At 35.3% G+C, this 15,823-nt stretch overlaps 1 protein-coding gene across 5 annotated transcripts in view; it reads left to right on the top strand.

The window, feature by feature from the left end:
* CCDC102B (coiled-coil domain containing 102B) overlaps window positions 1-15,823 on the top strand; it is a 132,810-nt gene that overhangs the window by 77,548 nt on the left and 39,439 nt on the right. For all 5 annotated transcript variants that reach the window (XM_077886054.1, XM_077885879.1, XM_077885839.1 and 2 more), the window contains one exon: window positions 9,704-9,820. In XM_077886054.1, coding sequence (XP_077742180.1) covers window positions 9,704-9,820 — 117 coding nt within the window. The remainder of the gene's footprint in view (window positions 1-9,703; window positions 9,821-15,823) is intronic.

Below are 15,823 nucleotides of genomic sequence, written 5' to 3'. Positions count from 1 at the left end.
AATCCCTAGTTTTAAAAAATATGTATGTGTGTATGTATATATAAAATCAATAGGAAAAATTGCCAAGGTAACTGGATAAAAAAATAAGTCTAGAAGTGATCCATTTCTGTTTTGAAAATGAGCACCCAGAAATGGAAATCCAAGTACTCCTCTTCTCAATAGCAGCAAATGACCTAGGAAATCATTGAACAAGTATGGGACTTGAATCCTTTTTAGAGATTCTGAAATAGAAACATGCAACACATAAAATTCATGTATTTATTACAGTGCCACTTAGAATTTCCAACGCAGTGGGTTTTTCCTTTTACTTTTTGAACTGAATAATTGTGAAGAGTAAATGCATAATACTTGAGAAGAGCTCAGACAAATACAGAAAAAAACCACTGATCACAATGTGCTGAGAAAGTCTTTGGATCAAATCAATGCGGTATTGACACAGGATAACATAAGTAGTTCAGTGGAACAGAATAGAGAATCCAATGCTATGTTTAAGTAGGAGAGTGTAAGATATAATAAGATGAGTAGTTCCTACTGTTGAGAAAAGAATACATTATTTAATGGGTGGTACTGCCATAACCTTTGTTCATTTTCCTTTGGGTTGTTAATTTTTCATTGCCATAACCATGGCAATGGTCCTTTCCAAAACCCCTGACTCTGTTCTCTGATTTATCTGGATCTCTCTGTCTTTATTGTCTTGTTCCTTTCATATGGATTCTATTCTCAGCATTTCCCACTTTAATGCAGTGTGTTGTTGTTTTTTTAAAGATTTTATTTATTTATTTATTTATTTATTTATTTATTTATTTATTTATTTATGAGCAAGAGAGACACAGCAGGAGGGGCAGAGAGAGAGAGAGGGAGAATCTCAAACAGGATCCACGCTGAGCATGGAATGCAACATAGGGCTTGATCCTATGATCCTGAAACCATGGCCTGAGCCAAAATCAAGAGTTGAATCAAGAGTTAACTGACTGAACCACCCTAGTGCCTGTAGGATATAATTTTAAAGGAAGTTTTGTCTGTTTTTGCTTTTGTTTTTGAGAGTATACAGTATATAGACTGTTGCACTTCTTTGGATTTCACTGTGGGCCTCTTATGCTCACTTACCAGTTAGAAAGTATAAAATTCCCTTAGTTTCATCTGCTGGGTTCACATTGACCCAACACACTTTCAGGGATGTGTGCTGTCATTTGGGGTTCCCCTTTTCTCAGGGCATGTTGCTTCCATTTAATTTTCTCAAACATATGCTGATTTCTGCAGCTCTTGAAGCTGAGATTGTCTTAACACACCTGTATCTTAGAGTTTGTAAGGAACACTTGTCACCTGATTTTGCAGTAGGCCTCCATAGGCTTTTGATTTTGTTATTGTCATTGCTCTGCTTGTTTTCATGGAGAGATTTGTCTACCCTAAAAGAACTACCACCACTGCACCAAAGAAGTACTTTTCAAGCGAGTTCTCTTTTCCCACATTATCTTCCATCCTCTTCTCAAATGAAAATCAACTATCTCCCAACCCAAGTGTTATTTTAGAACATTTTGCCAGAGTGGGGAAAATGCGAACTTATAGACATTTTGAAATATTGGTGTTGAGAAACCAACTAATCAATGGATCACAAAACCTTTGTTGTTAAAGATGGCTTATGCTTTACTTTTTCATAAAAATACTTGAATAGGACCTAATGGATTGGTCAGTTTATAGATGATAAAAAATTAATTTGTATATAAGATCAAAAGTGGCTTCATCACTTATTTAGAAAGATGTTAAAAAACAACAAAAACAATGCCTTTGCTATAACAAAACATCTTCCATTTCTATTAACATGTGATCAACTTTCTCAGTGCCTACATTTAAAAAAGAATACAGAAAACTGATGATAATTTATTTCATTTTATCAATAAGTAATTTCATCCATGGATACACAAACTAATTGAAGACATGTATCTATCTGTCTCATTAAGAGATGCATTTCCAGTAAATGATTAGTTTATATTTAATAATTACTTATCACAATATGTGCTATCTTGTCTTGTTTTTAAGCAATCATGTACCCATAATAATTGCAGATATAATTCAATCCAAAGAAACTTTTTAACATTTGGAGCCTTATAGTCACAATATATACATATATATTTTATGTATGTATTTTTATTGAGTAAAAACATTTTCAAATATAAGCAGGTTACAGTATGATGATCTGGGGAAGGTGGAATAAAAATAAAAATTCAAGAAATGAAATAAATACAATGTTTTGAATAGGTGATAGTACCATATTTTTGTGGTTTTCAGATGTTAACATTGAGATATAATGCAACTATTTTTTTAATTTTTTAAAAAAATTATTTATCTTTTAAATAAAGATTTTTTATATCTTTAAAAAATATATTTTTATTATAATAAAATAAATTTTATTTATTTATTCATGAAAGAGAGAGAGAGAGAGAAAGAGAGGCAGAGACACAGGCAGAGGGAGAAGCAGGCTCCATGCCAGGAGCCTGATGTGGGACTGGATCCTGGAACTCCAGGATCACGCCCTAAGCTGAAGGCAGGTGCTAAACCACTGAGCCACCCAGGGTTCCCTAATGCAACTATTTAAAATATTTAAAATTTGGCAGAAATATCAGTTTTTTTAAATTTAAATAAATATACTCTATCAATCTTTAAAAAAAAGTAAGGGATACACCAGCATGAGAGCAAAACAGTTTGAATACCACTAAGATTAGTTATTTAGCACTTTTATTTTGACCTGAAAAATACAAGAAAATTTGCTTTGATTGTAGCTCAACATATTTTGTGTCTTTATTACCATTTGTTAGGGTGGAGGGAAGGAATTAAGCAATGTTTATTTTAAATAATTTTGGCTAAAATTTTTGCGGCTATGATAAATTTTGGAGGCTTCTCCAAGCACTTAGAGCTAATAGAAATTACTTGGAACCTTAACTTCATTGTTAGTTATCCTTGGGTCCACTGCATTTGGGTCACCTCCTGTTTGGACACATTTCCTCTTCAATTTCCTGACCTCTTATAGGAATATAGTATGGCCACCAGAACCTGCCTAACTGATAAACACTTGGTCTTAGACTGTATTATTTGATATTCAATACTTATTCCACGAGCCAAATTATAAATGTGTGCAGCCACTCTGGAAAACTGTGTGGAGGTTCCTCAAAGAGTTAAAAATAGACCTGCCCTACGACCCAGCAATTGCACTGTCGGGGATTTACCCCAAAGATACAGATGCAATGAAATGCCAGGACACCTGCACCCCGATGTTTCTAGCAGCAATGGCCACAATAGCCAAACTGTGGAAGCAGCCTCGGTGTCCATTGAAAGATGAATGGATAAGGAAGATGTGGTTTATGTATACAATGGAATATTATTCAGCCATTAGAAACAACAAATACCCACCATTTGCTTCAACGTGGATGGAACTGGAGGGTATTATGCTGAGTGAAATAAGTCAATCAGAGAAGGACAAACATTGTATGTTCTCATTCATTTGGGGAATATAAATAATAGTGAAAGGGAATATAAGGGAAGGGAGAAGAAATGTGTGGGAAATATCAGAAAGGGAGACAGAACATAAAGACTCCTAACTCTGGGAAACGAACTAGGGGTGGTGGAAAGGGAGGAGGGCGGGGGGTGGGGGTGAATGGGTGACGGGCATTGAGCGGGGACACTTGACGGGATGAGCACTGGGTATTATTCTGTATGTTGGCAAATTGAACACCAATAAAAATAAATTTATTATAAAAAAATAAAATAAATGTATGCATCAACATGAAAGTAATGGGAAGAGCCATTGCAGTGTGTTGACCAGCATCAGTTTTGATTACAATAGGAAAAAAAAGACTTAACCTTCAGTGTGAAGGAGAGATTTCAAGGGTCCAGGTGACGGGGAAACTTTTATGAGTCTGTCATGATAATCCAGAAAGAAATAATCACGTGTCCTAAATTTGGTTGGGGTATGTGAAGAGTTGAGAAATAACGCAAGTGAAAGAAATTGTGATGCTTGGTGATTCAATGAATGTTGGAAATGCCTGGGGATGCTAGGAGGTTAGAGAGAAGGTGAAGTTACAGATTTCTGACCTTCTCTATGGGGTGGTCTTCCACCAAAGGAAGCATATCATGAGGAAGAGAAACTTGAGAGGAAACAACAATGGATTCAATACTGAATATATTGAGTTTGAGGTAGGAATGTTTGTGGGATTTTGGATGTATGACTGCAAGAAAGAAATGGGAACAACTAACAGTGAGATGGTGGTGGAAGCCATGGGAGTAAATGTGATCCTGCAGTGTTGGTATATTGAAAGAAACAAAAGACCATTGGGAGGATTAGCACCACGTAGGGCAGACAGAGAAAAGGAAATTGCATGTAATTCAGAATGGCTGGGAAGGATCCTTCCCATGAACCAGAGGAAAAGAGTGCTTGAACAAAGGCATTGGTAACAATAATCAAATTCTGCCAAAGATTCAAATTAAGGACAAGGTTGAATATTGTGTGTTGGAAAGTATTGGGAATGGATGTAGCAAAAGCCATGGAGGAATGAGTGAGGGGGGAACATGGGGAAACATAAGCATCAGCAACTCTTCCAAGGCACTTGAAAGTAAGAGGAAACAAAGAGCTGGAATAGAAACTACAAAACTGGAAAAGAAGGCAGGAGCAGAGAGAAACAGAGAAAGACAGGGAGAGGATCTTCTACACTTGATCTCTCATACTCTGTTCTCAAACCTGAAGGGAAACTATCAATCAATTACATGTTGATGAGGGAGAAACCAGGAAATCTTGAAAATCCAAGAGAGGAACAATTTTTAGAATGAGTTTGCCACGTACCTCAAAGGTACCAAATCCTGATTGCAAATGGAATGATTAGTCTTTGACTCTAGGAAGGATATTTACATTCTTTAACAAGAGGAAAGAAGAAAAGATTTGTATAGATGCATGTAAATTTGTAGATGATGTTAACAAGAAGTTGAGAACCCTACCTATGTGTAGCTTTTCTACTTCTCCATGAATGAAGCTTGAAGATTGTTGAGGAGAAATGGTGTGTTTGATGTTTGAGGAGATTGAATTATGTTGTATTATTAATAATATTGACATAAATATTGAACACAGTATTTCACAAAGGCCTGATCTTTGTGATAAGCAATAATTACCTAATCGTTTTAGATTATTTTGAAGGAGAAAATGTGAGATGAAATTGAAATAACAGGGTGTGTTATATTATACTTTTGTGCCCTTTTTGAAATGAAATTTTCTTCTCCTATTTGATCTGAATAGGTAATAAAATATTTTTATTTATGTTACACAATATTTTTTTTCCAGAATTATCTTCAAAAAGACTTTACAATCCATGCTAATTTAAATATAGTGGAATAAATATTTGCATATAGTGTTGCTAATTTTCCAGAAGCAAATTATGGCAGATATTTCTGAAGTCAGAGATATGACAAGTTGCCTGGTTTAACCTTTCGCAAATACTGCAGTATGAAAAGAGGAATTTTAAAGAGGAATTTTGGAATTATATTATGATGCAATTTCAGAAAAAAGTCTTATAAGAGATTTTACTTAAATAAATATTAAATAAAAGGACTTGAACTTGGAAAATGCTTTCTAATGCTGACTCATTCACTTCCTCAGATACCTTCTGTTTCTGTCACTTTCAATTTAAGTAATATGATATATCACTTGTGGATGACGTTCATAATTATGCTAAATGAATAATCTTTAACATCTATACATCCACAGCTTTCAACTTTTCAGCTGCTAATTAGATTTTAGTTATAACTCCATTAATCTGAACCTGAAGTTGAATAGGGTAAGTGGCAAAATTAAGGTGATTTTGAGTCTAAAATATAATTTTAAAATGATCAAAATAACTCAAATTTTCATAGGGAGAAATATAGTTGTTTTATTAATCTAGCCATCATTTTTTTCCTGTTGTATTATTTTGTTGTTGTTGTTGTTGTTGTATTGTTTTAATAGCCTTCACTGTACAATATTTCACTTACTGTTTTTATTTTACTTTTGCTGTTTCCTGCCTGGAGTGTTGGGCCCTTGAGAAGGCAAGAGTAACTGACAGAATCAGGTGTAGGAGAAGGACACTAAGGGGTTCCAGGACGCGGCAGATGATAAGGACTTTGATTTATACTCTGAATGGATTAGGAAGCCACAGGAAAGATTTGAGCAGTAGAGTGACATTATCTGAATTACTTTTAAAATGCTTTGTTTGATTGCTGTTTTGGGAAAGGGGCTCCAGAACTACATGGAGGAACAGAGATTGCGGCAGCTATTAAAATAACTGTTGGGAGAGACCCTGGTGGTGATCAGGGCAGTAGTAGTGTCGGTAGACAAGTGGGTTAGATTTATTACGTATTTTAAAGGCAAAGTTGAATTATTTTGATTTCAGTTTGGAAATGATGTGTCAGAGAAAGAAAGAAGCTAAAAATAAATCCAATATCTTTGGCCTGATCAAAGGGAAGCATAGAGTTGATAATTACAGAAATGGCAAAGACTGGCAGAGAAACAGATTTAGAGGAGTTCTTAATTTGTCTTTGCAACATGTTAAGTTTTGGGTACCTATAGAAGTGACAAGTAGGAAATGGAACATGTGGGTCCGAAGTTCAAAGGAGACCCACAGGACTGAGCTAGACATTGGGAGACTGTCAGAATTTTGACTAGTATGCAGTGCTATGGGTGCACATCAGCTGTCCAAAGGAGTGCATGCATCAAGTGAGCAGTTCCAAGAGTTGAGCTTTGAGACATTTCAACATCTGACTCTATTTTCCAACTTTCCTAGTACATTTTTCTAAAGGAAGGGATTATTAGACACATTTTTAAATTTTTCTTTTATTGTTCTTTGTAGTTTTGAAATTGTCCTGTCCTTAATTTATGAGTGCAATGTTCATTTTTCCCAAACATAGTGATTAGATTTTTAATAACATTTTCTTTCATATCTTAAATTATACCATTTAGCTTTCTTTTTCACCATTGTGTTTTCAAATATTGGCTATTTTATTCATATTCTTGGTTTATTCATATGTCCAGAGATCCTTGATATTTAACTGTCAGTGAAAAATGAAAATGGAATTATTTTAGGGAATTGGTGTGGATTTCCCATACTGTTATGCATGAAAATTTATTTTCCTGCCTCCTCTCTCCTTTGAGTTGTAATGTTGATTGAAGTTCTGTTGACAGCGAGAGAGCTTATTGATTGATTTAATTCCTTGGGAATTATTGGTCAAGATTTCAGAAAGTTAAACAAAGGATATTCAATTACCAGAATGAGTTGGATTTTACTCTGGTGAATTCAAACCAAAACCAAATGCTTTGATTTACTGTTGCAATTTATTATTTTCTTTAGCAAAGTGACTTTTATTTTATTTTAGCCCGTGATTAATGCCACTCTTGGCTATTTGCATGAAAGTAGGGTGAAACATGCATAGACAGACATTTACTGAATTCCATGGCATTGTGTCCCATTCCACACTTGCCTTCCATGGTGTGTTCTCCATGTTGCTAACTCTGAACAAGGAGCTTCTCTACTTGGCAAATCAGCCCCCTAACACCATTGTAGTTCATTTCTAGTATGTGACTATAAGCTTTTTGCCTTTCGGTAAACTATACTATGGCTTTTAGCTTTATAATTATAGATGTAGCTACTGGTTTATGATTAAGAACTCAGTGCATTTGGCAAGAACATTCTTAAAATGTGCTTCTTCAAGTTACTAGCTTTGTGAATTTGGGAAATTTGCTTAAGGCTAGTAAAAATATGGCTTATTTTATTTTTTAAAGATTTTATTTATTTATTCATGAGAATACACAGAGAGGAGAGAGAGAGAAGAGAGAGAGAGAGAGAGAGAGAGAGAGAGGCAGAGGCAGAGAGGCAGAGACACAGGCAGAAGAAGAAGCAGGCTCCATGCAGGGAACCCGAAGTGGGACTCAATCCTGGGTCTCCAGGATCACACCCTGGGCCAAAGGTGGCACTAAACCGCTGAGCCACCTGGGCTGTCCTGGCTTATTTTTCTTTAAGGTAAAGATGGTAATACCTAACACACAAGACTAGTCTAGCTTTAACTAAGGAAATACATGCAAGTCCAGTTCCTAGAGACTAGTACATACTTAATAGTACCATTAACAATGATAATATTGAGTCAAATAATTTCTAATTTTAAATAGGTAGCATAATGTTTGTTTTTATTTTCTAATTTATTGTGGGATTACTTACAAATTATATAAATTTGGAAATTATTTACCCACATATTTTAGGGGAAATATAAGTAACAAAATATTATATGTGTATGTATTACCCATTTTATAGGTTTATCAAATTTTGTGTTTCTGTTGAAGACTATAAGGACAGCTAGGGGGAAAAATTACTGTGCATGTATAGGATTTTTCACATGTTTCTATATTTCTTTTTATATAGACCATTTTTTAGAGCAGTTTTACGTTCACAGCAAAATTGAATGGAAGATACACATTTCCCATATGCTTCCTGTCTCCACTTAAGCACACCCATCTCCATTGTCGGTGTCCTCCACCATACTGGTACATTTGTTACAAATGATGAACCTACATTGACACATCGCTGTCACTGGAGTCCCTAGTTTACCTTAAAATTGTACTCTTGGTATTGTACATTCTCTGGGTTTAGACAAATGTATAATGATATGTATCCACCAGTATTATACCAAATAGTTTCGCTGCCCTAAAAATCTCTATGCTCCACCTTTCATCCCTTCCTCCCTGCAACCCTGAAAACTATTGACTTTATATTGTCTCCATCGTTTTGCCTTTTCCAGAATGTCACATAATTAGAATTATACAGTAAGTAGCTGTTTCAGATCAGCCTTTTCAGATTGGCTTTTTTCACTTAGTAACATATATTTAAGTTTCCTCCAGGTCTTTTCATGATTTGTTTTAGTGCTGAACAATATTCCATTATTATGGAGATATAATAATGGATATGCCACAGTTTATTTATCTTGTTTTCTTATAGTTCCATATCACAATTTATTGGTGTCATTTATAAATGTATTTTTACCAGTTCCAGCATTACATAGGTGTATTTTTCCTATTGCCCAAGTTTGCCTTTGTCATAATCTGCATACACTTTAGACTTCATAGAAAATACACATTATTAAGTAGAATTACACAGGGTACTGTATTACAAATATTCAAGTCTGTAAGATCAGTATTAATTTGATTTGTTTAGGGACACCTGGGTGACTCAGTGGTTGAGTGTCTATGATCCTGGGGTCCTGGGATCAAGTCCTGCATCAGGCTCTCTGCAGGGAGTCTGGTTCTCCCTCTGCCTATGTGTCTGCCCCTCTGTGTCTTTCATGAATAAATAATAAATCTTTTAAAAAATAAAATAATCGGATTTGTTTAGAATCCAATTGGTCAATTACTAGGACTCTGTATGGTAACCAAGTTTTGCTCAATTTTTTCAATTGATGAGTTTGGGTTTATGGAGATTTGCTGATTTGTTTTCAAACAACCTAGAATTTTTCAAATATAAGAAATAAATGGTTTAACTACATTAATTACCACAGCAACAGTAAATCCTTTCAGAATCCACATAGAAAACAAAAAACTAAACTAAAAGCAAAATGAAAGACTAATGTGGATTATCCTGGAGCCAGCCTTTGGAGCATGATGTGATTATAGTTTTCACTTCTCTCTCTCTCTCTCTCTTTTCAGTTTAACATTATTCCCATTCAACATGAAAATGAAATGGAAGAAATATCAGGAGATATAAAAGAAGAATCAAAATCCCCAAACAACAAAGATAGACTGATCTACCAGTTAAGAACTGAGGTAAGATATTGGATAAAGATCACAATACCACAACATACTTGAAGATTGTTAAATGAAATACTATTTTAAGAGTATAGCTGAGGCATTGTGGGTTACTTTATGAAGAAGGATGCTGCCAAATATCAAAAATAATATAATCAGTTTATATATGACTTAAAATGCTGTAGAATGATACTGACTCATGACTAGATCAGAATTATCTGACTATTATAAAGAAAAATTATTTGATGAAAAAAACCACCCGATAGCCAATACAATTCTGACTGTGAGTAAATACATATTCAAGGTTCAGTCAGCTGCTGGATCTGTGTTAAGTTATTGTCAGGACCAATGACTTACAAAATGTGTTGCATGTAGTTTCTGGTGGAATTAACATGGCTGTTGGCAGCTTGCAACAGTGAGAGACAGGTGGGGTGACCTCACTTTTGTTAGTTAATTCATTTCTTAGGTATAACAAGTAAAATGGTGGGAACATTTATTTTCAACACTTCTACCGCAAACCACCAACAAAAGAATTTTCACAGATTGTAATCTCTGTTTTCTCTGTCATGTTAATACAGAAGGAATTATTGTTCTTGCAAATAGGGGACTGAATTATTCGCAGTACATAGAAAATAATGATAATGCATTAAAAGTGGAAAGTCATAAATTACTTATTTTGTGTCATAATTCTGGAAGAATGTCTTGGATACCAATGTGTAGGAACAATTCAGGAAATACAGGCTGGGAGGAAGGAGATTTGTATTAGATGGTTTCTTCTTTATAAAAGTCTGTAAAGACTGAACTCACACCACAGTATATTTTATATCAGAAGAACGTAGTGCAGTAGAAAATGCATAAGTCATAGATTTTTGCAGCCAGAAGCAGCTCCATCACTGATTACTTTATTCTGATCAAGTCCTTATGCCTCTAAGTCTCAGTTTACAGATTGAAATAATGGAAGTAAGAATAATAAAAGTCATCACATAGGATTTTTGGAAAGGTCACACACTGCAAGGGAAAACCTGTCGGAGGCAGCATGCCTTAATTTGGGAAGTTACACTAATTGTTAAGGATAGAGATAGAGCTCTTCCTTATTGCATCAGTGCCATTGCCACCTCTACCACAAGTCACGTACGGAAAGGGGTGGAGGGGTGAGGAAAGGCATATGCAGAGATCTGTGATGAGAAAGGCTGATCTGTTGGAAACAATTCTTCTACCAGTTAAGTCAAATGGAAAAATTGTTGGTTTCTATGATGGCTGTTTTCTAAAAGGAATCAAACAAACCATCAGGAGAGGCGCCACTTTTTCTTGGCTCTGAGATCTGAGAACATTTAGATGAAGCTTTGCACAACATGTATAAAAGCTTACTTAACAGAGACAAAAACAGAAAGGCACATCTGGCTATTTATTATAACTCTCCTCAAAAGCCAAGTACATGATCTTATATCATCACTCTCAGATGCACTGGGAACCATAGCAACATAGGATCTCTGATGTACAGCTTTTTTAGTTTGATTCAGTAAAAAGTTCAGAGACTCACTTATTAAGTGGTCTTGTGTTAGCTGTTTCATATCGATACTGCTCAACTCTGTTTCTTAGGTTAGGATACAAACCTTTTAAACACCTAAAAGTAATTTTCCACAAGACATTCAAGTACTATGATATATTATCTTAATAGAGCACTGAAAGCTGAAAGCAAATGAAAGACATGAATTGGCTGTGTCTTACTATGTTCACTTGACTGGTATACTCAGTTGAATTAAATTGCAGAAAGACAGATTTGTTCAAGAGAAAATTAAATATTAAACAAAATATTGAGACAGATTCTTAATAGAAACAATGAGCATGTATGTGTGTGTTATATATGTGAGCATACATGTGTTCATTTCAATTTTAAATTAGGATAAAAGCTACTTTCTTTCCTTAGAAAAGAAGACAGATAACCACCCTTTGTTGGCATTATTTCACTTTTTACACTGGCTATGTTAAGGTCTCTAAAATCATATCATACTGTGTAATATGTTTTCATAAAAGCCATTGTGTGATTGTGCCATTAAAGTATTAAACTATTTTTAAAAATCAAGTTTTTTACATATATAAACAAAATTGCAGTTTGTATGTACACATACATGTTTGGACATATAAAAATGGCTTAGGGTAAATTCCTAGAAATGGTATGGTTCAGTTAAGAGAATGTTTATTTTTTCAAATATTTTATACACATTGACAAATTATCCTTTTTTTAAAAATTTTTATTTATTTATGATAGTCACAGAGAGAGAGAGCGAGAGAGAGAGGCAGAGACATAGGCAGAGGGAGAAGCAGGCTCCATGCCCTGGGAGCCTGATGTGGGATTCGATCCCTGGTCTCCAGGATCGCGCCCTGGGCCAAAGGCAGGCGCCCAACCGCTGAGCCACCCAGGGATCCCAACAAATTATCCTTTAAAAAATTTATATCATTGGGGTACCTGGGTGGCTCAGTGGTTGGGCACCTGCCTTTGGCTCAGGTCATGATCCTGGGGTCCTGGGATCAAATCCTGCATCGGGCTCCCCTCAGGGAGCCTGCTTCTCCCTCTGCCTATGTCTGCCTCTCTCCCTATGTCTCTCATAAATAAATAAATAAATAAACAAACAAACAAATAAGTAAATAAATAAATAAATAAATAAATAAAATATTTTTTAAGAAAGAAAGAAAAATTATATCATTTTACATTCTCATTCATCTGCAATATATAAACATTCTCGTTTCATTATTCTATAGCCAACAGTAAACAGTATATATTATTTTTGTAATATTTCCCTGATAAACAAAAAGGTCATTTTAATTTGTATTTTACTTATCTAAACATAGAATTCTAGCTGTTTTCTCATCTTTACTGATATAATGTCTATTATAATAGCTACCACTTACTGATAACTTTAAATATGTCACATTTATAGTGCTAGGCCATTGACACATAAGATTTCATTTAATATCTTAATACCTTTATCTGTATATTCTTTTTTTTAATTTTGTTTTCATGTTTATTAAGTTTTTTATTTTAATTCCAGCATAGTTAACATATTTTATTATGTTATTTGTTCTATGATCTATCTATCTATCTATCTATCTATCTATCTATCTATCTATCTATATATTTGTCTACTTTTAAAGGAAAGAGCCTTAGAGAATTTACCTTGCTCACGATTACAAAATAACGTCAAACATTATCGAAATAAATTTTTACCCATGTTGTCATTTAGTTCCAGTTTTCTGGAGGTGCACACTCAAGACTCAAATTGTTGGTAAGTTAGGCCATTTACCAAGGCCCCCTAGCTAATGAGTTTTAATCCACAAGCCAAATGTTGCCAACAGTCAGTCATTCTTAGACACTGCTGACCTTATCTATCACCCTGTGAGTTTACTGAAGAAATGCAATGGATTTTCAAACAATAGTGTTTGAATTGGAAAAAAACAGTATTTTAATATCAGACATCACAATTTTTAAAATTGATGATTCCCATTTATGATGGACAATTTTTAAGCTGTTACTAATACTTGCCAATTTGATAATAGTATTGTTTTCACTTGACCAGTATGTTCTATTTCTTAAATCTGCCTATTTTTTTTTTTCAAAAGTAAGCTTCTCATTGTAGAAATTTGGTTAAAGAAATCTGAAATGCAGCCCTGACAAAAAGGTCCCAGAGTATTTACATAATTGGCTCTTCTGGTCCATGTGTAATGAGGTGAATTCTCTGAGCACCAAGTCGCTGGGTAAATGGATATTTCTCAGTATATGCATATGTATAACATATACATTTCATCTGTTCTCCTTATTTAAGATCAGGGCCCTTCAAACTGGAAATGAAAAGTTTTTTTTTTTAGAATGGAAATTAACAGGCATTCTGAGTCAAGAAATCATTACTTCTTTCTACAATCTGGTGTTACTTGAAAGCAGGCTCATAATCAGGAAAAACTCCTTTTACAGTTTTTTTAGTCCAACATTTTTGGGATACACATTCATTCGAGAGAAAATAACTGGTTTATCTTTTATTATTCTAAAAAACATATTGCCAACATTTTCAGTTTCAAACTTTTAGGAATTTTGATCCCTTACTTTATTTCTTATTTGTGGATTGTTCCCATCTATCCACATGTATGTATCCTATTTCTGTTGCACTTCAGAAAGACGAATTAGACATATTTTTCCCAATTTAGCCCAATAAGTACAACTAAAAACTCTGAACATTGTACTTAAACAAAAAGTATCTCAAAGTTGAAGAGAAGAGGCATACCATCTATGTAACTTAGAACTTAAGAAATGAGGGGTGCCTGGGTGGCTCAGTCACCTAAGCATTTGACTTGTGATTTTGGCTCAGGTCATGATCTCACAGATCATGAGGTTGAGCCCCACGTTAGGCTCTGTGCTCAACATAAAGTCTGTTTGGGATTCTCTGCCTCTCCCCCTGCTCTTCCTCCACTTGCTATCTCTCTTTCTCTAAAATAAATAAATAAAATCTTAAAAAAAAAAAACTTAAGAAATGACATGGAAGTGAATTTCCTGAATTTTCTTTTTGCTGTGTATATCCCAGAACTGGAGCTAAAGAAGCCAGCAACCTGGAAACACCAGTAGTACAGATAAAAGCAAAAATGGAGGGGTGTCGGGGTGGCTCAGTCAGTTAAGTGTCTGACTCTTGACTTCAGCTTAAGTCATGATCTCAGGGTGGTGAGATGGAAGCCTGTGTCAGGCTCTGCACTGGGTGTGAAGCCTGCTTAAGATTCTCTCTCCCTCTGCACCCCTCCCCCTCCACACTCATGCTCTCTCTCTCTCTCTCTAAAAAAGATAAAACAATGCAACTAAAGTGTGCTTACTGTAGCCAAACAACTATGGAACTGTCAGCTTCTCAAGACAGAAAACTTTCAGATAAGTATTCTAATTCACCCACAGAAAAATAAGGTAGTCCCACCTCAACCCTGTTAGCAAAATTGAATGGGGAGCCTGGACTCCCACCGTTGCCAGACTACAAAAGAGGTACCCAGTCCTCCCTTCTTCTTCGTCTTCTCTCTTTTTTTTAAGATTTTATTTATTCATAAGAGACACACAGAGAGAGGCAAAGACATAGGCAGTGGGAGAAGCAGGTTCCCCACAGGGACCCCAGGATCACAACTTGAGCTAAAGGCAGATGCTCAACCACTAAGCCACCCAGGTGTCCCCTCAGTCCTCCCTTCTGAAGTGGTGGCAGAGAGGGTTGAGCTGAAGCCAGGACTTGTATTCCTGTTAGATAGTAATGAGGCCAGCAGACCCCAGTGGTGCCAGTGGAAAACATAGGGAGCGTATGCTTTCACATCCACCCTCTCGCAGTTGGGGAGGTCTGGTGGGTGCCTGGAACTCTCACCTTCACAAAGAATTAACAGGAGTACCTCCAACCATGTGTCAAGGAGGTCTAGTGAAGAAATGGAACTTCTCCATTCACCTGGAAGTAGCAAGGCAGTGCTACTTCCTTCTTTCACCTTCCAGAATGGTGTAACAGGAACCCATCTAAAACATAATGTTTAGATAAAATCTAGAGTCTCTTTACATAATACTCAAAATATCCAGATTAGAGTTGGAAATTACTCCTATTAAGAACAAAATATCTCAAAGTGAACGGAAGAAGAAAATCAGTAGATACTAACACCAAAATGGTGGAGCTGTTTTAATTACCAGCGAGAATTTCAAAGTGGCTAACATAAAGGTGCTTTAATGAGCAATTATGAACGTGTTAGAAACAAAGAAAAACCATAGGAATTCTCAGTAAAGAAAGTCTCAGAGAAATAGAAAATACAAAGAAGAAACAAATGGAATAGTTAGAACTGAAAAACAATAACTATTTTTAAAATTATGAATGGAAGGGACAGAGGAAGGAATCAGTGATCTCGAAGACAGAACATTAGACATTATGCAGCCTGGAAAAGAAAAATAGAGCCTTTGCTAATAGCAGCTGAGGTGGTTTGAGGTCCCACCTGTGGGGTGGTAACAAAAGATCAAACACATATGCCTTT

This window comes from Canis aureus, chromosome 1, assembly GCF_053574225.1.
Source record: "Canis aureus isolate CA01 chromosome 1, VMU_Caureus_v.1.0, whole genome shotgun sequence".
NCBI lineage: Eukaryota > Metazoa > Chordata > Mammalia > Carnivora > Canidae > Canis > Canis aureus.
The sequence above is the reverse complement of the archived record's forward strand: the minus strand, read 5'-3'. Positions and strand labels throughout refer to the sequence as shown.